Below are 24,945 nucleotides of genomic sequence, written 5' to 3'. Positions count from 1 at the left end.
TTTAGTAAATGGTTTGACATTTACCCTTTGGAAGCTTTGATTAGAGCTTTCTCTGTGCTTTTGTAGAATTGTATCTGCCTGGTTTTCATCTTCTACTTAATGTTCTCCAGTATTTCTATGAAGTTAAAGTTACAATAATATTGCACATTTTTTTAAGACTTAGTTGTTATGCCAGAAGATGTTGATTCTTCTAGTTGAAATATTTGATCCCTTGCATACTGTATACCTGTCCTGTGCTTTTACCTTTAATGTTTCATTTCTTTGATCTAAAAATGTCTTTGTTCATATCATAGGAAATTTTATGCATTACAGATGTCATTTAAGTCCTAACCTTAAAATAAACTACGTTTAAAGTTCAGCAAACAGTAGGTCTTTCACTGGGGAAAGGGAATGAAAGGAAATGGTGAATAACATGACTTCGTAATAAATGTGATAGAAGTTCAAATTAAATTATTCCAGTTAAATGCAGGCCTAGCAGTGAATAGTACAACCTAAATATTACTCTGATACATCTTCCTCCATAGTGCGTATATCAAGCTATACATCAGATATATCCAGCTTTGTATTTCTAAGTAGTATGTGGTATGCAATTTTCTGCCTACTCGCAATACAGTAGATTATCATGTACTGTAGTAACACACTGTAACAAAAACTACAAGGTAACATTGTGTGAGTATTTTCTTCTGCAGATTCTTTCATAGCTGGAAGTCAGGAATATTCCTTAATATTCCTACAGAAAGCTATGCTTCTTTCTTCCAGAATCCAAGCCTGATTACTAAAATTTCATTATGACACTTCTGCAAAGCCACTTTTGAAGTAGGACGTTGAAATCACAGGGTTGTTTCGGTTATATATCCTATAAAAATCCAAAAGGGGATACCAAACAAACAAAAGAAAGGTGAGAGAAAAGAGATGGAAAGCTTAAAATTGCAGTACAGAAGATGCCTTTTTTTTAAGCCTGTCTTGTGATGGTCACTGGAGAATTTTAAGATTAAACCTTTAGATTTGATCCAAGAACGAAATGTTTGCTATGATGCATCAGGATGCTCTGCAAACATAAAATAATTGTAAAGTGTATTCTTTGGAGTTTTTCCACTCTCATCTTCTCAAAAGAGCATTCACTTCTGAGTGCATTTCTCTACCGTGCTCTCAGTTGGTATCTTTCTGTTAGTTATGGAAAAATGTGACAAGTACTTTGTTTTTCTTTCATGATGGACCATTTCAGGCACCAGTATTGTGTTTCAAGTGACATTAAAATATTTCACATTTTTAATTTGTGGATTATGTTATAATTACAGTATTAATTTTGCGTAAATTAAAAACCCATCTGAAAATGAATGAGAAACAAGACTTTAGGAATATGAGAATGATTGAGGATAGGATTGTATTTTAAATAATCTTAAAAGTCATACTTGTAATGCAGAATATGTAAATAACCAGAAAAACTGTAACTAAAGTTTTCCTCTTAAGTACTGATTTTTATATTATCTCTCAGTTTAAAAAAAAAAAGGGAAATTTTGACAATATTAAAACCATTGGCTCAAAAATTATTGGACTGAGAAAGGTTATTTATTCTTTGACTTAAGCAAAATGATTTGGGACAGATTTTCATGCTGGCACGCAGAACAAATTTAATTCAAACTGAGATGAAAGGCGGTTAATGTAATTGTAGACTATTATCCTATGCAGGCTTGAGTTAAGAAGCAAACCAACAGACAGTCAGGAAATGATGGATAGAAAATAGAAACGCTCAAGGCTGGTGAAATAGAGACTTGTGAAGGGATTATGCCGTAACTGTTCCCACACAATCTCTGCATCAGTAATATCCCACCTCTGCTGTATGTTTGGATTACTAAACAGGGTTTTTGTATGCCTCCTGGGTTCTCTTTATTTTTCTCTGACGTCAAGAAAGGTCCTAGTTTAGTAAATTTCAGTACTCTGTAATCCTGATTTTTTGCCCTGAATCTACCACTTTCATCAGTCCCAGGGATGCAGTAAAGCATTCTGCTACAGGACTTTTCTCTTTTATTTTGCTATCACACAGAGGCAAGTGGTTCTTCACATAAATAAAGTCTTTGATCAAAAGTCTGTCTCATTGTTAGCAAGTTAATATTATTTTTACTAGAATCTTTAGTTAAAAATAGTAAATAATAATCAGCTCTCAGTTTTTTCAACTGTAAGCATGGCTGTTTTGTTTAGCATGGCCCTTTGGAAGTAACATAGTTCAGGTCATCCGTGTGTTTTGTTAGGACTGCATTCTGAAAGTTTGCCTATTTATCATTCCATTTCATTTTTTCAGTAGCTGTTATTTAGGATTTATTTTTAATACATAGCAGATTTTGCACTGAGAACTTTAAAAAATCAAAAAGACACGTCTTGGGCTCCTCAGATACCTATGGCAAGGTGCTACATTTTGGGATACTTTGAAAAATTTTAGTTACAAAACTATTTGGACAGGTTTGTCACTCTGGGCATAGACCATAAAGCAAAAGATAGCCCTTTCTTTCCCATAAAATAACTGAAGTGTGATACATACATCTCAGGTAATTCTACCCATAACTAGTTCAAGCATCTAGTGTGATGCTTGCAAAATATAGGAGATCAATTACTAATCAGAAGTCCAGCTAAAGTCTTACATCCTCTTTGTGGAGGGATTGAGTCTTTGAGGTACTGTCATGGCTTAAGCCCAGGCTGTAAATTAGAACCACGCAGTCTACTTCTCTCCCCACCCTTTCTTCCCCCCACTCCTCGAGGGATGGGGAGGAGAATCGAAAGAATGCAACTCCCACGGGTTGAGATAAGAACAGTTTAATAACTAAGGTATAACACAAATCACTACTGCTACCACCAATAATTATAATGATAAAGGAAATAGCAAGGGAAGAGAATACAACACCTCAGCACCTGCTGACCAATACCAATACCTCGCCCCCCATCCAGCAGAGTTCCAGCCCTTCCGGGAACTCTCCGTTCTACATCCTGGGCATGACGTGCTGTGGTATGGAATACCTCTTTGGTTAGTTTGGGTCAGGTGTCCTGTGCCTTCTTCCTCCCAGCTTCCCCTCCTCCCTGGCAGAGAGCATGAGGCTCAGAAAGTCCTTGGTCAGAGTAAACATCAGTGTTATCAGCTCTGTTCCCAGGCCAAAAGTCAAAACCACAGCACTGCACCAGCTACTAAGAAGGAGAAAAAGTGACTGCTACTGCTGAACCCAGGACAGGTACATAGGCTGGGATTATACAATAGGTTTCTGAGGAGTTTGGTTTTCCCAGTTACTCCCAGGCAGGATGCAAGAATGTTCTCATCCTTTGTAAATTATTTCACCAGAGCTCTTGCCAGTAGCTAAATCTCTATCTTTCTCTTTTTTTTCTTCTTTATCATTCTGTCATTATTTAGAGTGAGATTTTGTGTGTTTGAAAAATGTTTTATTCTGTGAGTTTCCCTTTGGGAAGTCATTGGGATTACTTAGAGAGTTAAAGGCTCTGTTCTGTGCTGTACTTGCAGAGGAACAAGCATTACTGTTCATGGGAGTACTCTGCAGCCTGCCAGTCAAAACCAATGTAAACTGAGTTTGAACGAATCAAGACTGACAGATGAGGGCTCCTGTTATGAAAGTACCCAACCATGAGGCTATAGCATCATTTTTGTAAACTTTTCTTTTGTTTTTCACAGCAATTACTTTTTTCTTCTTAAAAGGCAGATAAGAAGAGTCAGCCAAGATTAAAAGTGTTGGCAGATGTAGTATTGTTGCAACATAGACAGTAATATTTATTTCCACTTGTTTGGCACTTCATAAAGAAGTATCAGTGTCATCTCTGCTCCAGGAAATTCACAAGATTATGTGCTATAATGGACTAATGGAGATTGGGGCTCTTCATAGGAAAGGGACCAGAGAAAATCACGTGTATTTATCTTCATAGTTTCTCCAACCACCCATTCTCTTTGATATGTCCTGTTCTTAATAGATTGTTCTTTATCTCTTGGATTGATATATTTTTTAATAAAGTCAAACAAAAGATGGGGCAGGTTTAGCTGTGTTTGATATCCTAGATATTAAAAAGGACAAGTAGAGACCAGACATGGTTATGATGGAACAATGGTAGACAATAACGGATTAATTTAATAGACTTTGCTGTGCAGAGGTGACGTAAAGAAAATGCTTTACTTTAGGCAGGAAAAGAACTTATCAGAACAACGTATTGGATAGATTTATAGATATTGAGATGGTCTGGTGGAAAAAAATATGGTATTGAAGACCTCCGTGTTCGGTTTCTAATGATCGCTCTCTCATGGGTCACTTGTAGTATTTTAGTGAATGCTCAACATTAATTGTTGTTCAAGGAGGAGCTATGAGTCTCTGACAATTAGTTTCAATACCACAGGAAACAAGTAAGTAAATATTCTGGATATACTTTCTCAATATCTAGTTAGAAACTCCTCAGTTATCTAGGAATATTGGAAGTTATTTGAAAATATCATGTAATACCTCGAGTTTTGCCTCCCTAAAAGTAGGAATTACAGCTCGGCAGCTGCACTACATATTACTCTTAAACCTCTGTGATATTTATGCTGATGTTCATATTACAACATGTCATTAACACTGTAGAAGTTGTTGTTGCAGGAAGAGGAACAACTTAGACATCACTATTTTATAAAACTCCCAATACTGTATAGCTGACAGCCTAGAGAAAACCAGGACATTCTCATTTATTCATACCTGTCTTCATTTTGCATTTAATATTCTTGAACATTCAATAATTAAGCAGCATTTGGGCATCTCTAAGCTGCAGTCTCCACTCCCAAATGGGTCATGCACTTTACTTCTGCAGCATCCTTTTTTGTTCTGGTTTAGTAGAATTTATCATTTTTTGGAAAGTATTAAGTGCCATTTTGTGATAAATTGTAGACTTAAATGACAAGAAAATGATCAAAGTTACCTTACACAACTTGAAGTAGAAAAAGTAGCTTGTCTGTCCTTATACCATCTTCTGGAAATTAGTGTGTGCATGGCATCCTCAAATACATATTTCTTAAATTGCCTTTTATTTATATTTCCTCAAAATTAAAGAAACCTTGGTCATCTTACCTGAATATTGGGTTTGTTTTAAAACAAGCAACAAAGTCAACAAAACAACAAATGCCCCAAAATCTTGAAAGTGAAGTAAAATGTAGAGAGATGATAACTCTGTAGCACTCTAATACTGTAGCATTGAACTTCTGCATTAAGATTGTTACTGAATATTTTTTGCAATCATTTCCATCAGTGACTGATCTCAAATAATAGTAAACCAGTCATATTAATGCACGTTTTTTTAAAAGCAAGGCAAGGTGTTGAATGCTTAAATATTCTTTTCTGCAAACACACTTATTAATAATACATTTTTACAAGTCAGTGATGAACAGTAAAAATGCAGGAAAATACTTGACATTCAGGGTGTGTATATGTATTTTTTTTTCATAAGGTCTAATTGCTGTAGACATTTACAGTACATTGACTGTCAGGGCCTGTCTAATATGTGATGTTGAAGTGCTCTTTCTCCTGCTCTTTTTGAGTACTCGTTTCTAAGTAGGAAAAACATACACACACCCTTGGAAATTCCCAGAACATCACCAGCAGTGGATAGCATGAGAGATGATCATATGAAAGAAATCTTTCCCTATGTCGTTTGTATTTGGTTTTTGTTTCATGTTGAAATTACTGTCAGAAGAGTTCATACAGATGAATGTGGATTTTTTTTAAATGCAGTTAACAGTGCTATTTGAACAGTGAGATTTCAAAATAGGAAGGAATTTAGTAATTTTAACTGAAGACCTGGACTTCTTGTTTTCATGATTATAAGAATATTTTTTCCAGGAAATCTTAGTGAAAATAAAATCAGATTTCCACTGAGGAGAACTTTATATTAAAAATTATTTCAGAAACTGTTTTCAAACTGCTTATGCTTTGGGATGCAGATTCATGAACAGTCTATTGTTGATATTAACACTTAACATGTCATCAATATTTATCTTTTAAAAGAGTGAAACATATGTAAATTTTTTGAACTGTTCACTGATTTCTGCAAAGTACATATTTAGCAGGAGCTGCATTTCTGTTTAAGCAGTAATAAGTATTCATAAACTGTAGATGATTATTTTACCGTTACTTCAATCTAATTCTTCTAGCTAAAGGAAATAGTTGAAAAAACTATGCTAATATTTTTTGGAGATGTGGTTCTGTTCAGTGTAAACATAGCATCTTACTTTGAGCAGTCTGGGGTATTTCTAACATTTACTTTATAAGGGCTGGAGAAATATCTGAAATAGGTCAAAATGTGAGAGAAGAAATGTTCGTGTTTCCCCTCCCCAATCTGAAAGAACAGTTTCCGATAGGAGGGAAGTTTGCTTTCCGAGTTCACCCTTTCACATTTATAAAAGTTTGAGTGCATCACTACCAAAAATGTGATCATTCATAGAGAAGGGAAAGTGCTAGAGGTAAAGGGAAAGGCCATGGACATGAGATTTTTTTGGATCAGAGTGAGCAGCATCAAATCGTTGGCATGTGCAATGCATTTACCCTTTGATTCATGAAGATTAACAAAGTTTTTAATCCAGATGATGGCTGTAGGTTACTTAATTCTTGTATAGAAGAAGAGATGTAAATATAATCTAACTAGAAAATCTCATTTTCTCTTAACTAATTTCTCTTCATTATATAATTGATGTTTGCCACCTGTTAGTTTATTTTCTCCTGTAGTCCAATGTATTTAGTGACTTGAAATATCATTGCTTCAAAGAGTATATTAAAACCCCTATAATATGAATTATTCTTGAACTTGTAGAGAAGAAAGATTTGGATAACATGAGGGAAATCTGGAAATGGAAGATTTTCTTATGAAGATAGAATGTTTTAGGTTTTGGTTTTTTTTTTTTTTAATGAGATCAGCCTAGATTAAAAAAACCCCCAAGTATTGCTGGCCTAGGCCTTTTTCATGATTTGTATGAAGATGGAACAAATTAATCTCCAGGAAAAAAAACATTGTCTCAAGACATCGTTATATGCACTTGCAAGAAGAAACAAATCATTTTCCCGCAGTATTAAAAAGTCCTAACTGGAAACATAAATCCTAGTACCTTTTACCCTTTTTAGGTTATCATTATCTTAAGAGGTAGGCTGATAATTCTTTGTATCTAAAGCAGAAAGGTTGCTCATGACTGGAAGGATCTTGGCACTGAAAAGAGTGAAAGAGTCCAATTTTTACATTAGAAGCAGAGATGCCTTATTGTGGCTCAAAAAAATGAGAGAACTATTCACATACTTAAATATTAATGAGAATATTGGGACAATATAGCGCAATGTCAATACAGTCAAGAAGCGGGCCCTTAACTATAAGAGGGATATATTTGCATTTATAGATTATTAATTTGTGTATCTCACTGCAACAAAATAAAGATTATGGTAGTGGGATGAAAACAGAATAAAACTTAGCAATTAAACAAACCTATTCTCTGAAAATCACAAAACTGATTAACTTTGCTGACAGTACCTATTTTTCAGTAAATACATCATCTGAGCTCGATGGCATTTGAATCTTGGCACTTCTGTGGAAGAATGATGCTGCTTCTGAATCTTTTAAACATGCCTGAACTGCCGGTATGTGAGACAGGCTGGTGTAGCATAACTCTGCTGCTTTCGAAGTCACTTGCTGTCATTAAACAGACAATATCTGTTTAAATGTTGATGATTAGAAGATGTGGCTGTTCTTTGGCAGTTCAGTGGAAAAGGTATTTGAAACCAAGCAGGCTTAAGTAAAGATCTGGAGACTTTTGTCCTCTTGCATCCAGGCACAAGTGTGAATTGGGATTCATCAATCACTCACTCTTCTGGACCTGTTAATAACCCTAGAACATCTGAGGTTTATTCTTTTATCCACAAGTCACAACTCTTGAGCTGAAAATCTATAGTTTCTATGACACCACTTCCAAAATGTTATGAATTAGCCAGTTACAGTTATTTACCATGGTTAAACATATACCTCAGCTCATTTTCTCATTGTTGGAGAGCTACTTTTTCAATAGGAAACCTTGCATGACTTTCAAGAAGGGGTAATAAACCAGGAGGGTAAATACCTGTGCGTGAATCTGTGCTAAGTGGTACTACACCGATCAGTAGAGGTTCATCAGCTATCTCATAAGTATCTGCAAAAGCCGCAGTCATTGCACCATGGACATATTTTTAATGCTGAGTATGTAGCAGTATAGCATGTAGTAATGCTTCATAGCCCACTTATGATGCCACAGGCCTAACCATATGACTAGAGGAGTCTTAAGTTTAGCTTTACAAAAACCGTTTGAACTTTGGTTATGAAGTGTCCCAGGTAACCTAATTATGTTATGTTAAATAGTATTCCACTAGTCAAAACCACCATAACATCATACCAATGTGGTACCAGGAAGGTAGAACAAACACAGGAGCCTGTTGTGCACGATTAGGGTAACTGGGGCAAGATCAGAAGCAGAAATTGGTAATGGAGGACAGCAGAAGCAAGACCACTGGCTAGGTAGGGGAGATGGGGGACAGAAGGAGAAGTAAAGGCTAGAATAGAGTTGAGCAAAAATCAAACAGTAGTCCTTAAAGGTATTCTGACTCCTCTAAAAGCTGGAGCAAGACACCAGTCAGGGCCAAGGCCTGCTTAGTCCGTTAGTCTTTATTTATCAGGAACCTCTTGTAGGTGCAATTCTGAGAACCTAGGTAAAATCCGAGGCCCATTTATGACAAGTTGTAGATCAGAAAGGTGGCAGTTCTTCCCCAGACTCTGTGGAAGTGGTCTGTGTTCATTTGCAAGGACAAAATGTGAGGTAAGGGTCATAAATGTTTACTGAACATAGTTGACAAGACTGTGCCTGGGCCAAGAACAAGATACAAGTGCTTCAGCAGGGAATCAGTTGAATAAAAGAATATTGTCTTTTAGAGTGGTCTGACATACATTTTTGTCTTTCCTGGGAGTTTGGCATAAAAGTCAAACTCAGCTAGAGGAAATACCAGCCGTAGGTTATTCTTTCCCTGTTTCTCTTTTCCTTTGCTTGGAACTGAATTGAAGGAAAAGGTTTACCTATCAGTGGTGGCAGCAGAACTATAAAGGAATCCTGTCTTCATGATGAAAGGTTAGATGAACTGTTACAAGAACATTTCCATATGATGTTTGCTAGTCTATAAAGCTGTAGATGTAGGTTGGTGTTATATTCTGATGGATTTCTTTAGGTGTGAAGCTTGAAGGTGTATCCTTCCTTAAGGGAGATACTAGGAAGGAAAATAAAATTAGACATATATATATATTTGTCTACTGCCAGTTCCTTAGCTTTCTTAAGTTTGGAAGATGCAGATATAGTGCATGAGATCATACACATTGCTAAGCTTTAACAGAGGGTTATTTGTAAACTCTCTTACAAAAAAAGCCTTTAATTAATTCATTAAGATAAGCCCAAATCTGTGAATCTTGTAGATGTGTACTTTTGGTGAAATTTATGGTATTTAAAGAGAAAGCCAGAAATTATCAGTCCCTTCATCATAAACATGAGAGAAGTGGGTGGTTTTTAATGCATTTGTCCATAACTTTTATTTTTAACTTCCAGGATATCTGGGGAGTGAAAGAAAATGGTTCAGTTTTGAAAGGATAATTGAGGGAGAGGTTGGGGAGTAACTGCTAATAGCAGGCCATCAGAAGGTCAGTGACCTTGATGAATTGAATACTTTTGTATTGGAACAAACCATAGAATTTGTACCTAACCTGGGAGGAGCCTTTCTCCATTTGTCCTTGTAAATGGGAGTTGTGTCTTTGGAGTCATGCCAGAGTGGAACTGTTCATTCATTATCACCACTTAAAGCAAATGATCATAGCCCTATGGCACATAAAATAATGAGTGTAGCTCCCATTTCACAGATACGAGGCATATATTATGCTTCACATATGGTCAAATGTGTGGTGGCTTTTGGAAAAGCTGCAAAAATTACTACAATGAGCAAAGCTTATAAGGAAACAATTCAGCAAATAGGAAATTTTGTAGTTGGAACCATAATTAGTGACTAATGCAGAGCAATACATAAGCTTAATGAAATAGGATAGGATTAAAAGACAATGCTTAATTTATTTGGAGCCTAGCATATGTTGTCATGTGAATAATTTTAGATGTATCCCTAATCCTATTAGTTTCATCTTTTCATTCCACTGAAAACTAAGTTTTTAAGTGGCAATTTTAATTTGAATTAAAGCAGGCTTCTCTAACTACTGAGAACTCTACTTCATGTTATTCCTAATATACATTATGAAGGTGTTCTGCACTGAGGAAGTGAAAGAGATGATGCAGGGTTCTTTCTGTATCTCAGTAAGGCCTGGCAACAAATGGCATAATAAACTAGCTGTTTTAGTAAGATGGAATAAAAAGAGAAATACAGATACCAGGTGAATCTTATGCCCCATCAGTTGCTGTGAACCTCATGTGCAGCCAGCACTGGATGGACCCAGCATGGATTTTCTCCTGGTGTGCTGCACAGATCCTGTCCGTGGAGAGGTGCCTTCTCCCTCCCATACCCTGGTGCCTTTTGTCTTGTGTAGAAACAAAAGCATGTATCTCCTCCTGATAAGCTGGAAGGTTCTTTGATAACACCCACCAGCACGCAGCACAGGCTGGCTTATGGCTGTCCAACACCTTCCCTTACCCGTGCTCACAAATGGGCTTCCTGAGCCGGGCAAACAAGGACCAGTGCATTAGACATGCCTTTTCCAAGATCACTAGGTCCTTGAGTACCATGACTTCTGTGAGGCTCCCAATACAGAAAGTATAATATATATGATAATATATATAAATACTGTGCTGTGGTGTATTCACAGTCTGGTTTTATTTTATAATTTCATCATGCATTGTGCTGAAACAACTGAAATGCTGGCTGTAAAATTGCATTGCCATTTTCTCTTCCAGAATCTTGGAGGTCACTTCTATAATTGTCAGAGAATTAGTAATTATTTGGATTTAAATGAATACTTATGAATACTTTGTATATTGTAAAATAATCCTTACCTAGTAATTTTTCTATTAACCATTCTTTTGTGCATTCTTTTAAGTAGTGAAACCTGTGATGCATTAAAAGGCTTTTATAGAGATTTTTATTTTATGTATTCATGTGTTTTTCCGGTAATAGAAATGAAAAACCCGGAAAGGTATATGTGATGCTGGAACTCCCTAGGTTCTGGTAATTATTGATCCACAGGAGATGGCTTCATCTGATTAGGTAGGTAGCTGAATGGAGAAGGGAAGCTGTATAGAAATAACTTTCTTTTTCAATAAAGATTTTAAAGATTTAAATAAAAATAAAAAGAAGAATGTCCTGGTTTGTGTTAGGAGCAAACCAAGCTTCTTTTAGACCCTGGGTCAAATCACCGTAGGTGGACGCTGTGGCTAGCAAGAGTTCACTGCAGAATTTGTTTAGTCTCTCCTGAGGGAGGGTTGCACAGCTTATTGCTAGTGGTGGTTGGACGTTGCTCTTCCATTTCCTACATAAATTACGCCTTTATCAGTAAGCAGCAGGATAAGTTTCTTGCCATCTTCCTTAGCCTCTGAATACACAGTTATTTGTATAAAACATATTTGTGTGTTTGAGTATAAAACCCCAGCATATTCTGAATACTGCCTATATTTAATATTCTACTTTGCCTTTGAAACAATTAAAAAGGAAAAAAAAAAGTTCCTCTTACAGTAACATCTATCAAGTTGTTATTCATTACATGATGTATTGTCTCATTTGTGTGACAATCTTACTTACAAGAAAAGGAAATTCTTTTAAACTCTTCATTCAAAAGTGATCCTTTTACCTTAAGCTCCTTCTTTCAAATTTGCCAACCTAAAGACACTTTCAGAAACACAAGTCTAATTTTACAAGTCTAATCTGTTTTAAGTAGTGAGCTGTTCTTTGAAGAGTTTAGTTAGCGTTTTGTGATGTTTAGAAAAAAAGCATGTCAGCAGAGTAGTATTATTACTAGAGATTATTTTCTCCTTTCCTTTATACATGCAAGAGAGATACTTGAGCATCAGTCCTACTTCGAAATTCTGTAGAAAGGACTGTAGGGCCGGTGTGTCTGTGTAGACAAGAGCACAAGGTGTGTGCTGCAGTTAGAGTTGAAACATAGAGTTTTTTGGTTTCTTGGGGTTACAGCAAAAGTGTATCTCTATTAAAAAAATGTTGAATTTCCATATAGTTTGTCTTGTGAACAGTTCTCACACTGACATGAGACCAGGAGTGAGCAAGGATCAAGGAGATTCTCTGCCAATTTTTCAATAGCATGTTAAGAATCATCAGTTGGAAACTATTGAAGAGACCAGCAGAAATACAAACATTATTCTACAGTCTGCAATTGGTTAAAGGATGTGGCATCTAAGTTAGTTTTTTAAATATTACTCACAAATAAAATAACACCAAAAAAATCTCATTGCAATTTAAATTTCTTAAAACAAAATAATGAAGATTTAGTCCAAGCTATTAAATGACCCAGATTTCCTCTGGGAAAATATTTATACTTAATTTAATAGGCAGTGATAAACTTTCTCTTTGTTTTAGGAATCATTCTATGTATTTATTAGAAAATTATAATCTTGCTGGAGACTTCTGAGGAATTGCCAAGAAATCCAAAAGCAGAATAATCATTTTCTTTCAAGGTACTTGGCATTTTTAGAGAAATTTGGTGTGACTCAAGTTGATCACTTTGAAATCCGATGGGATATTTCCTGCCTCTGAAAATAGCTGTATATCTTATTAATAAGAAAGATGTATCTCCAGCTCCTACATGTACACATTTTGTCAGCAGCATCAGTACATTGTATTCAGTCGAAATTTCACCTACTGCCCTAGATGGTTGATGAAGGAAGCAATTGCTTCTGAAGTTTAGGGAAACTAAGTAACTGACACACTGCTGTGCTTACAGTGCTGCAGATATGGCTGCAATTACTGGCTCAGGAGCCAGTTGTCATAGTCTAGCTGCAGCTACATAGCTTAGGACTAGACCTCTACAGCAGATAGTTTTGGGTCACCTCTTGGTCCTTTGTGGTGCTGTGAAAATGTAACTGTTATTTTGTGCTTTGGGATATTTTGGAAGAGTTGGTAATAATATGGAGGTATTGCAGCCTACCAGAGTGGTGTTTGTCTGGCTGGAAATGGAAAACGTATGTTCCATTGCTGAAGGGATGGTGTGAAAAGGTGTGGAAGGTGACTGAGACAAAGCCAGGTCTCATGGTGTTTCAGAACTGTGCATGTTAGAAGGAGACGTATTTGAGGACGCTGTCTGCAGTCAATGATCCCCCCTGATGCATGCTCAGCTGCTGTCTTGGAGAGGGCCAGATCAGAACCAGCCAAAGGAGCAGGGTATCACTGAAGTGGCATGAATAGTGAGAGATCCAGTGCTTGGCCTCCTTGGCTGGCTGCCTGTTTGTTAGTGGAGACATACCACTTATAGCAAGTCCTACATTAGACACCAACTTTAAGCACATCACTTGAATAAGTAAGTGCCTTATTCAAGAGCCTAGTGACTTTGGGTTTCTTTTATAAGGAGAGGTGTCTCTGGAAAGTAGCACACCCTAATTACAAACTCTATCAAATACTTCTTATTTTCATGTAACTGTGCTACTAGTAATAAAACTCATGCTATTTGGAATAAATATTCTAGCTGCATTTTTGCTAAGACTATACCGTGTTTAATGGGAATGTTTGGTTTTGTCTTTTTTCCCCCTGCAGCTGTGACTCTGAAAATAGGTATCTTGGAAATCCACTTAGGGGAACATGCTACTGTGAGTACTTATATTTTTAATGTTCAGTACCTAAATGCTTTTTAAATATTATGTGATAATTTAATTTCCTTAGAAAACCAAAATATTTTTCTTACGATTTTCTGAAGTTGGGCATGTTGATGTTGTGACTGAAAAATAAAATGCTCCACTGGGCTTCTCTGTTACTTTATCCACCAGTATGAAAGTTGAAGTCTACTAGAAGCTGATTCCTTATGCCTAGGTTAGAGGGAATGACCAAGCCATTGGGTTATTCTCTGTACCTCGACATATGTGAATGAAAGGGATAAGTGCTTGTATCATTGTTTATGAGACAGAGTTAGTGGTGGGGAAGTGCAAAGATGCTAAGCAGCGCTGCTTTCTGGGGATGTTTTGAATGGTTAGGCAGTCTTTCTCCCAGGGACATGCTACACAGGTGCTCTCCAGAGTACCATAAAATGATACTGTGTCTTGTCTCCATGTTCTTATTGTTGTACAAAAGGTGCCTCTGGCAAAACTACTTTAAAGCATTACATTTTCGTAGTCATAGTGGAAGACAGGAAGGGATGAGGATGCATATTACCCAAGTGCAGAAATCCCTTAGTGAGCTGTGCCAATTTTATTGTGCTAGCATCGGTGTTAAATAGTAATTTTAGTCATCATAAAAACATATGGAATATTGGAGAACACTATTTTACCTTTTGTGACTTTTCCACATACCTGCTCAATGTCTGACAATTGGATCAATTTGTGTATAGCTTCCTAACATCGTCCTTGCCTGAAATTTAAATTTACACAAATACATATCTCTGAATATATTTATGTCATTCGTTCTGAGTTTTAGTCTTTTAGCATTTCATTGCAGAATATACACAGAAGCTTCGATTTAGGATCTCTTTAAGGCATCATTTACCTAATAAACAAATGTTTTATTTCTTTACTAATCTTTCTTTTCTACCTTAAATGATTTGCATCTGCAAGGCACGTTTTACAGAGGAAAATAGACACATGCTATATTACAGATGCTGACATACACTTAGGCCTAAAACATTTACTTTTCTTGCCAGGCATTAAAGAAATGTGGTGTGGGTTGTTTGTTGTTTTTTTTCTCAGAGGCAGGTTAGGTTCCAATGGAATTCTTTAAACTTGAATACTCCTTAAAACTGTGTTCTAAAGATACTGTTGTGCAATAAATCCAACTTCATTTGTTATTTGTTGCATAAGAAATTTTTCTTGTTTTAAAACAAATTTCAATATTCAGAGGAATTAAACTTTTTATCTAGGAATTTTATAAACCTTGTAGATTCAAAGCTAGATAATGGGTACACAAGAAGCTTGTGCTATGAAGAGAGTGCCATATACGCTTTTTGATATGTGTATCAATATTTATTTTGTCCTTTAAAAATAAATGTTATTAAATTTGAGAGGCGGAAAAGAAATGACAATAATGAGATTTGTGGACCTCAGGCACCTCCATAAAAAAACTTATTTTTTTGCTATCATGTTGCAGGTTGGCTCTATAAATCATCTTGGAGACAAATTGAGCTATATTCAAGATACCCTTTCACCTTTCACTCACTACTACTATTTTTCTTCTGTCAGATTTCAAAATAGTTTAAAGATCTTGTTGTCTTAGAATGATAAATCTTCTTTTAATACTTTTAATAATTTAAAATAGAGTATATAAATTATTTTCAGAGTTACTTTGTCTGGAGGTGATAAGGAGCCTGTGCTAATTCAAAGTAATTGAGTTCTTTATTTCTTGCATTTGGTGGCTGATGCACCATAATGGGAAATTGTTAATTTGTGGATAACTGACTGACCTCAGATTTCAATGACAATTGCTTATCAGCACCATCCACTACCTGCTAAATCATGTATGAAAATATATATCTGTCATAAAGAGATGTTCCAATTTCTTATCTACAGATGTATTTTAAAATATGGCTGTACCATGGACTATAAGAAAATATTTTGCTTTTGTACAAGGCAGACATTTGAGTGGTATTTTTCTGTGCTTATTTCAGTACTCTGTAAGAAACTTTCTCTTCAGGTACTCCTGCTACTTCTTCTTGAAGTGAAAAATATTCTTACTTTTACAGCACAGGAATAGTTATTGCTCAGGAGGGAGGAAAATACGGAGCATAAACAAATTGCATATACTTACGAGCAGTGTCAGGTTATGAGAAAAATTCTAGGCACATTTGTTTCTCTGACTCAGAATCAAAAATCAGAGAATGGTACGAAAATAGAAATACAACTTGTAATTTGCTCTATGGTTGGCATTTTCTTCAGGAAAGCTTTTAGCCATGTGCCTGAATTTAGACATCCTCAAAATGACCATTTTTAAGTGTTCAAATTTTGTATTTTTGTTTTTTTTTCACTTGTGGAAATACTGCCCTAAAGTGGAATGCTTTCCTTAGCCAGTACCTTAGAGTTAAGTCCTGAGGATATGCCCAACTTTTGTCTGATGTTGGATGACATCAACTCCTCTTTCACAGCAGAATCTAGATTGAGAATGCTTGTTGCCTTAGAAGAACTTCCTGCAATTTGTGATACTGTGAATACCCACTGCCCTATGAAAGTTCAGGTGGTTTCCTCTCTTTCAGCTCTGTGCCCAGTTTACCTAGTTCTTGCCTAGTCCTCGCCTCCCTCTTGCCTGTTACTGCCATCTCCAAGCCTAGAAAGGAGAATGGACTGGTGATGGTGTAGGTACTGGTATTAACATCAATAGACTATCAGTTTAAGATAGTAAGTAAACTCTCAAGATAGAGTTAGCAAGTGAGATAGGGCAGATAGTTTTAGCTTCTTCCTTGTTTCCTTTTGTAGTGATGTAGGAGAGTAAACAGAATATTAATACTGTACATGGCTTGTGTTGTAATTGGAGGAGTCAATCAGCACAAATGAAAACATGGGAAAACAGGTCTAGCATGATCAAAAAGAATGAGATTTATATAGGAATATAAATAGGAACATACTGCAACACTGCAGGGACTTCTAAATACAAATACTATGCCAAAAGCGAAAGTAGTGAAGCCATCAAGTCATAGGGATGACAGGAGCATTTTGTTAAACATCAGGTTCAATCTATTGCAGCATTTGAAAACATGACAGTACTGGATGTGAGTAGTTTTTCTACTTTAAATTATAAAAACTTCAAAGAGTAGAGTAGGAAATGCGTAATAGTGTGTGCAATAGCGTAGTATCTAGGATGTGTGAAAATTGTCACCCATTGATTCTATTAAAGCTGTTTTTATTTCATGGCTTCACTGTATTGAAAAAGCAGAGAGAACAAACTTCTCTCAGTAAGAGAATAAGAAAAAGCTTCATAGATATGAAAGTTAGAAAAATGTAGAATGCATAAGAATGCATGAGCAGCTATGTAATAGTCTGTCTATTCTAGTACCCCGTTGTCAGTAGAGGCTGAATATGCTAGGGAAAGAATATGGCAAATGGACAAACAAACGGTGCTATTTCTCTCTTTACCTCTAGTACCCCGTTGTCAGTAGAGGCTGAATATGAATGCTAGGGAAAGAATATGGCAAATGGACAAACAAACAGTGCTATTTCTCTCTTTACCTTCAACAATTTGCAGCTCAGGAACTTTTTGAGAGGAAGGATTTCTTGATCCAAAAGTGTTCGATGTGCTGTTGCTTAGGAATAGCAGAGGAAATTTTATGAAAGATTTCTTACACATAATAAAAAGAAGAATATGAATACAAAAGAAAGCTTCATGAATTTAAAAGCCACAGTTCTGTTTGCCCATGTAAATATTCTTTTAGATTGAGTATATTGCTTCTGGATGGTTTCTCTGTAATTCTGGTAGGGAGGCTCTGTATTCCAAAGCCTTTCTGTCAAAAGCCAATCTTTCTGTGAATGATTGGAAGCTAATTCAATCCATATAAATGAATTCTGAGTGGAGGCCAGAGGTGATTATGCAGCTGAGTTATGCATGTACACAAACCATAAATATACCATTTTGTCAAGATGCGTTCGTATCTGTTGTTGCTATTGTTTTTTGGTATCTCAGCCAGCATGATGTATAACAGTGACACCTAGATAGCAAAGTATGCATCCAAATGGCTGGATTAATTCTTCCTGGATCAGCATTAGAAATACATTGCTGTTGGAATCAGTGCTCCTGGGTGCAAAGAAACATACAGCCAAAGCAGATGGTTTTAGACTGATTGGGAGGAATCACTGGGGTAAATGCCATTTCTGTGATTTTGATCTGGGTTATATACAGACACAAAGCTTTAAATCATAAATGGATAAATAGCTAAACCAGTGTTGTAGAGAAAATGAGAGTTTAAATTTACAAGTCATGGTCTATTACTATACAGAGGGTGAATTACAGGCTTGCTAAAAACCACTTGTTTTGAAAGGATGTGATACTTTTCTTCTTAAACTCTTAGATATCTATATTGCTAAAGCAAAAATATTTCCAAAATGTCTGGTTTACGTACATTACTTTGGGTGTCATGGTTTCAATGCTGTGTTTTATAAAGAAGTACAAGTGATAGAGTCTAATACCATTACATGCAAAAGCATACAACAAATCAGTACTGTGAGTGTAAATTGTATTGTTTGCCTGCATAGTTGTCAGAATTCTCAGATGAGTACTCGAGTTGCCTATTCCCCTAAGAAATTTCCTAGCTAAGACCAATCTAGTACCAGCTATGAAAACACAGTTGAAAAAAATGCATGTGAATTTAAATACTTCAGTGTCTTACTCCCTTTCACCCTTTAAGAAAAAATGTTTAGAAGCATTTTTTATTATTCCTGGGTACTATCATCAGCAGTGAAGAGAGGGAGCAAGTAGTTTCTCCATTTGGTTCTGCAGATTGGTTGCTCTTTTAACATAGTCAGCAGTAGTGTGTTGCAGGGCAGCACACTTCAGTAGATGAAACTTCCAGCACCCTAGGTCGTCATCTTCACGGAAGAGTAGACGTAAAAAACTTTTGCAAAAAGAATAGATCTAGGGACAGATGGGTGCTGGATCTGGATGAAACTTGGCTCTGGATGCTCTCAGTTTGTGAGTAGCACACTGGGATCTACCATAAATCACTTCCTGGGCTGCTCCAGCCCTGATGCTTGAAATCTGTTTCATGCTTCCTTTTCCTCATCATTTCTCAGCTCTTTTCTTACATGTAGGATGCCGCTAAGAAAGAGTTGTTTCTGGATCTTAAGAAGTTAATCTCAGCAGAATTAGCTCAGAGCCCATTCCGAGGTGTGCCTATCTTCAGTGCTGTGGGTACCACACTGTGACAGTATAGCACTGCACGGGGCTGAAGACACATTGGCTTCCCTAATATTTCTCATCCTATACTGACATAATATATTATTTTTTAGTTTTGGTTTTTATAAAATAAATTGCAAGTTTTTCCTTTTAAAATTGCTGTGGGCTTTCAGATCTGACAGCGAAGAGCACAGTATAAGATGGTTGCATGCTAGTCAAGAAATGCAACTATGGCCTAATAGCTGTTGAAACATGTAAGGCAACCTGTCAGTAAGAAAATACAATGTGAATTTTGAACACCCTGAGTGTGTGCAGGCCAATATGCATGTCATTTATATGCATTCAGGGACTTAGAGCATGGCATCTTATATTGAAATTAAGAAAAATATAATATCAAATAAAATGTGTACTACAGGTACCCATAAAGCACTAGGTGGCAGACTTGCTATGCTTAGAGAAAAATTAAACTCAAGAACATTCCAAGGAGAGTATTTTAGAAGATAAATAGCAAGTAGCAATTTTAATAAATCTGTTAGTGGAGATTTTCCAGATCTTTAAAAATTATGTTGAAACTTAAAGGGTCTAAACAATAAATTTTAGCTATGAAAAAGGTGTTTATTTTAGTGGAGTTGTGAGATGTATAGCAGCAGTTAGGTGCTTTGCCACTGATTTGTAGAATCCATGTTTTCTTTTGGGACAACATTAAACTAAATACATATTGAAGCTGTAAAACTCATGCTTGACTTAAAATAACGAGTTGCACCAATTCTATCTAACACTGATTGAGTTTGATACAGACTGAAGCAATGTTTACTATTTATCAATACAGTAACAATAATAACTAACATTCTCTTTTGAATATATGGGCTTATGGAAATAAATTCTATTTAAAAAGAAATCTTAGTGTGTAAAGAGTCTTGTGGAAGAGATTATAGTTTAAATCAGACAATTCTAGGATGGTTTGAGACAAGATTAGCCTCTGCAAACCTACCAACTTAGAACCCATAAAGAGCAACAGACAAACGGAGATTTTGCCCTAAGCTAAAATAACCAAACTGTCTAAAATAAACAAACCAACTGTCGCTTTCCAGAGAATTAAAACAATAACCACACCAAGAATCTGAAACTGCGAATAAAGTATTATGGTCTCACCCCAGGCTCTGCGTACTCATTTGCCAAATGCTGGGTTGGCTTTCTGGCTTTGTTGGGCAGGCTAAAGAAACAGTTTTGCTGCCAGTCATTTTCAGACTTTGCTGTGAACTGAACGGTATTTCCATGTATGTATTTACTTAATATTGGAGATTTGCTTTGTTTAAAAAAAACCCTTTTTAAAATGAAGATTATTTGCTTTCTCTGATAGCTTTGCTGATGTATCACTGACTTTACTAATTGGCATCCCCTTATTGATACTATTTAATAACTTTTGCCAAAGTAGAATCATAGAATGATTTGGGTTGGAAAGGACCTTAAGATCATTTATTTCCAACCCCCCTACCATGGGCAGGGACACCTCACACTAAACCATGTCACCCAAGGCTCTGTCCAACCTGGCCTTAAACACCTCCAGGGATGGAGCATTCACAACTTCCCCGGGCAACCCATTCCAGTGCCTCACCACCCTCTCACTAAAGAACTTCCTCCTTATATCCAATCTAAACATCCCCTGTTTAAGTTTTAACCCGTTACCCCTTGTCCTATCACTAAGTCCCTAATGACGAGTCCCTCCCCAGCATCCTTGTAGGCCCCCTTCAGATACTGGAAGGCTGCTATGAGGTCTTCAGGCAGCCTTCTCTTCTCCGGGCTGACCAGCCCCAACTTTCTCAGCCTGTCTCCATACGGGAGGTGCTCCAGTCCCCTGATCATCCTCATGGCCGTCCTCTGGACTTGTTCCAACAGTTCCATGTCCTTTTTATGTTGAGGACACCAGAACTGCCCACAATACTCCAAGTGAGGTCTCACGAGAGCAGAGTGTAGAGGGGCAGGATCACCTCCTTCGACCTGCTGGTCACGCTCCTTTTGATGCAGCTCAGGATACAGTTGGCTTTCTGGGCTGCGAGCGCACACTGAAGCCGGCTCATGTTCATTTTCTCATCGACCAACACCCCCAAGTCCTTCTCTGCAGGGCTGCTCTGAATCTCTTCTCTGCCCAGCCTGTAGCTGTGCCTGAGATTGCTCCAACCCAGGTGTAGGACCTTGCACTTGTCATGGTTAAACTTCATAAGGTTGGCATCAGCCCACCTCAAAAGTGTGTCAAGGTCCCTTTGGATGGCATTCCTTCCAGACAAAGTCGTTGTAGTGACTACTTATTTAGATATGCCACTCCTAAATCAAAAGAAGTTGCCACTACACTGGATAAGCTAGCTTCCTAACTGCTAAGCACAAGAAAATAGTAGATAAACATACTTTATAATGTATGCAAATGAAAGTGTGACCTATAGGCCCTCATCACCTGAGAGGCTGTTTCACAGGTTGCATAATTATTTTTTATATTGTTTATATTTGTCTTGCAAATCTAGTGTGTAATATTAGAGTAAAATACCAATTACCATAAATTTACCTATTACATAAAAATTTAAACCAGTATGAATTATGATTATTTATAGAACTCTAAGTTTTGAAAATCTGGATGAGGCAAGAGTGAGAGAGACTCGATGGCTTGAAAAACTCATTCAGAAGAAATACCTGGACTGTAGCCCATTTGTGAAGCAGCTTTTTAATGTGAAGGAAACCGATGCAAATATCTACGTATGTGCAATTATTTTGTCTGTATGTTGAGCTGGGTTTCATAGGGTTGAATACTTTCAGAATCCTTTTGCTTTATATGTAGTGTGCTGTGTCTGTTTGTTTCCCTAACCTGTCTACAAAGACAGAACCTGTCACTCGTCAAATGCCCGGGAGACCTTAGAGCTTCCCAAGACTGGAGTTGCAAGAAGCAAATGGTGTAGTAAAGGATCCATCAGTGTCCCTTTACTTTCCCTTCTGACAGTGAAGGGAAAACCTTTGTGGTGGTTTTAAACTTGCATTGCTTCCTGTGCTGACTTGCCAGGGAAAAGACAGAATTCTTGATCAGTAGAATTTCAAGGCACAATGTGTTCTGAGATCTTGAATCAATTGAAACAGGAAAAAAATCCACCCTGACTTCAGTAAGTGGCTTATGGTTTGTGAGAGAATTTGTGTTGATTCTTTTGACTGGGAGTTCTTGGAGAAACTTAGGTATTCTGTGTCAACTGGGGTGCTATTCTCCGCTGGCAAGTATGAAGCACTTGAGGATAGTTTAGCCTTTTCCATTATTATAGGCTGAATAACTAATGCAGCTGGCTACTTATTGTAAGGTATGCTCTCCACTTGTCTTGGGTCCTGAACCACCTCATCCTAGCCCACGTATTTGTAAAAGTCAAGACAGCAGTCTCAGTTTTAGAGTTAGTGTTGTAAAGCCCTTGCAGAGTATTTGAATGATGAGCTGTGTAGGATAGCTTAAATAAATTGAGCGTCATTTCTCTCTCAGGATGATGACAAGATCTTAGGTTACATAAGCTTTAACAAATCTTATATTAGGTAAAATGTGGACATTGTCGCATTGTTTAGCTTTCTGACTGGCTAACTCAGCTCAATTTCAGCGTACTGTAAAGTAGCCTACGAGTCCTTGATATTAATTTATTGTCACTTTTCTTAGCTTGAATTGTGAATATTGTTCTAAAATACATTCCAGAAATATAACCCATTGACAGAAAAGCGTAATTTGCTAGTCACTTGATATAAAGTGTAATGCTGACATGAAATAGAAGAGCAAACTGTGAGAGGTCAAAAAGCAGCAGTATACATTAGCAAAATAGATGCAATAGCAAACAAGACATTAAGGAAAAGTTGAAAAATGTATCTGTCAAGGAATATCAAGATATATTGGTAGAGAATTAATATATCTGTATTTGATTTGTCTTTTTATGTTATGGGTAAATAAATATGCTTTACTGTGTTAAGGAAATGCCAAGGCCATCAGAATAATTTTGGAAAAATGACAAGCTATGCAAAATGTTGAAAAAAAAATCTTAAAAGGGCAAAAATCTAAATTTTTTCATCTGTAAAATAAAAAGTTTAGAATTCTACTCTTGTTGAGTAGAAATAGGTACCACAGGCTAGCAGGTTTTCAAGTGTCAAAGGCTTTCATGGCACTAGGAATGGCTAATGAAAGAGAGGTGGAGAGACACTGGCACAGGTTCCCCAGGGAAGCTGTGGCTGCCTCGTCCTTGGCAGTGTTCAAGGCCAGGTTGGATGGGGCTTGGAGCAACCTGCTGTACTGAATAAAGAGATGTTAGAATGAACAGTACACTAAATGGTGGAAAGAGAAAAATGAAATTCATCTAGGGAAGACAATGTACAACTACATCATGCAAATATGTCACCTACTTCATGTTCTTTGGCAAGGTTTGCCTTGACATTGTACGGTCCCTGAAAGTCAGGTGTAGGTGATAGGAGCAATCAGCATTTTTCAGATACCAAGAACAAACAGACTGCCAGTATTTGCTATAGTTTGCTGTTCCTTTTTACATGATAATTCACTTCCTAAAAAAGCTGTGTCAGAACATTTGTGCCTGATATCTATCACAAAGTAGTGGAATCTATCAGTTGTTCTGTATTAAACTAATCATCTGAAAAAACCAAGCAACCAACCAAATGAACAAAAAGAACAATGAAAGAGGAAGAGGTTTATTCTGCTTGTGCATTTCAGTTACTGGTACTTTCTTTCCATGGCCAAAAAAAGCCATGAATTAATGAAAGCACAACTGTATCTAGTTCCTAGTTTATGGAAAAAATAGTGCTAGGGAAACAGAATATTTCTTTTAATGTCTGGCAGCTGTTTGAGGTGGAAATTGAGTTTTCCAAGTCACTTTCAGAAAGCAGTCAGTGAGTCCCGCTGTGGTGGCCAACGTTCCCTCTCTCAGGCAAAGAATAAATCTCCTCTGAAGAGTGGGTGACTGTGTTGGAGTTGAGAAAAACAGCCTTTTGCGCTCCATTTCTCCTTTCTCTGTTCTTTCCATTTGCTTAGTTTAACCAGACAGTTTATTTTACATTCTTAACTGCCAGCTCTACAAGTTAAATTTGTAGGAAGTGGGGAAGAGAATCTGGGTTTATTTTTCCTCAAGTTTGTCACTCTGTACTTTGTACTAAAGGTTGAAGTATTTCCTCCCATATCTGTTTTAAAGGGTTCATAGTCTGGATTAGGCATTCTTACAGATATGCGATCTCATTTGTGAATGTTTGGAATGTTAATATTCCATCAGTGGTTGTTGCTGAATTGGCACTCAATTCTTAGCATGAGCAAAACCAGTGAGAAAGTTATTATTTAAATCTACAGATTTTACATAAATATACCCAATGGTGTTTTAAATTAAAAGGTGCTAGTGTTACATCTTCTTTATAGAGTTGTAATGCAAAAGCATTTCTACTGTCCATTGTACAAGTATGGCGATTTAGCATATTATATCTTTTACAATACACGTGCCTGTTGCAGTAGATAGAGGAGGCTGCACAGCAAGGTATATGAGATGCATCATTTCTGTCTAGTATGAAGTGCATTTTTGCAGAAAGAGTTCTGGATTTATTTGCTATTAGAGGTTTTGGTTCTCAAAACTAACATGTTAAAATTGTTTGAGAAGCAGCAAAGAATATCAGCAAAGTTGAAACATCTCAACTTCAATTTACATTGTGTATTTTGTACAAATCACGGAGAGTCAAGCAACATGGGGTAAGTTTTGACATTTGGACTGTAGATTTAAGGTTTCTTAAGCAAAGTTCAACTAAATAATGAGAAAAAGGAAATAAGAGAATTTTGAAAATGTTGAGATATTACAGGAGCACCTACTTACCTTTGTATATTTATAGCCAATTTAGGAAGTGCATGTTCTGTCTCCTTGTAAGGCTG

The 24,945-nt window shown here is 36.7% G+C and overlaps 1 protein-coding gene across 1 annotated transcript in view; it reads left to right on the top strand.

The window, feature by feature from the left end:
• The window catches only part of ATRNL1 (attractin like 1), a gene marked incomplete at both ends in the record, with an annotated part of 528,973 nt that overhangs the window by 185,959 nt on the left and 318,069 nt on the right, over positions 1 to 24,945 (top strand). The window contains one exon of the mRNA XM_080620626.1: positions 13,758 to 13,810. Coding sequence (XP_080476752.1) covers positions 13,758 to 13,810 — 53 coding nt within the window. The remainder of the gene's footprint in view (positions 1 to 13,757; positions 13,811 to 24,945) is intronic.

Source organism: Psittacula echo (assembly GCF_963264785.1).
Source record: "Psittacula echo genome assembly, chromosome: 6".
Classification (NCBI taxonomy): Eukaryota; Metazoa; Chordata; class Aves; order Psittaciformes; family Psittacidae; genus Psittacula; species Psittacula echo.
The sequence above is the reverse complement of the archived record's forward strand: the minus strand, read 5'-3'. Positions and strand labels throughout refer to the sequence as shown.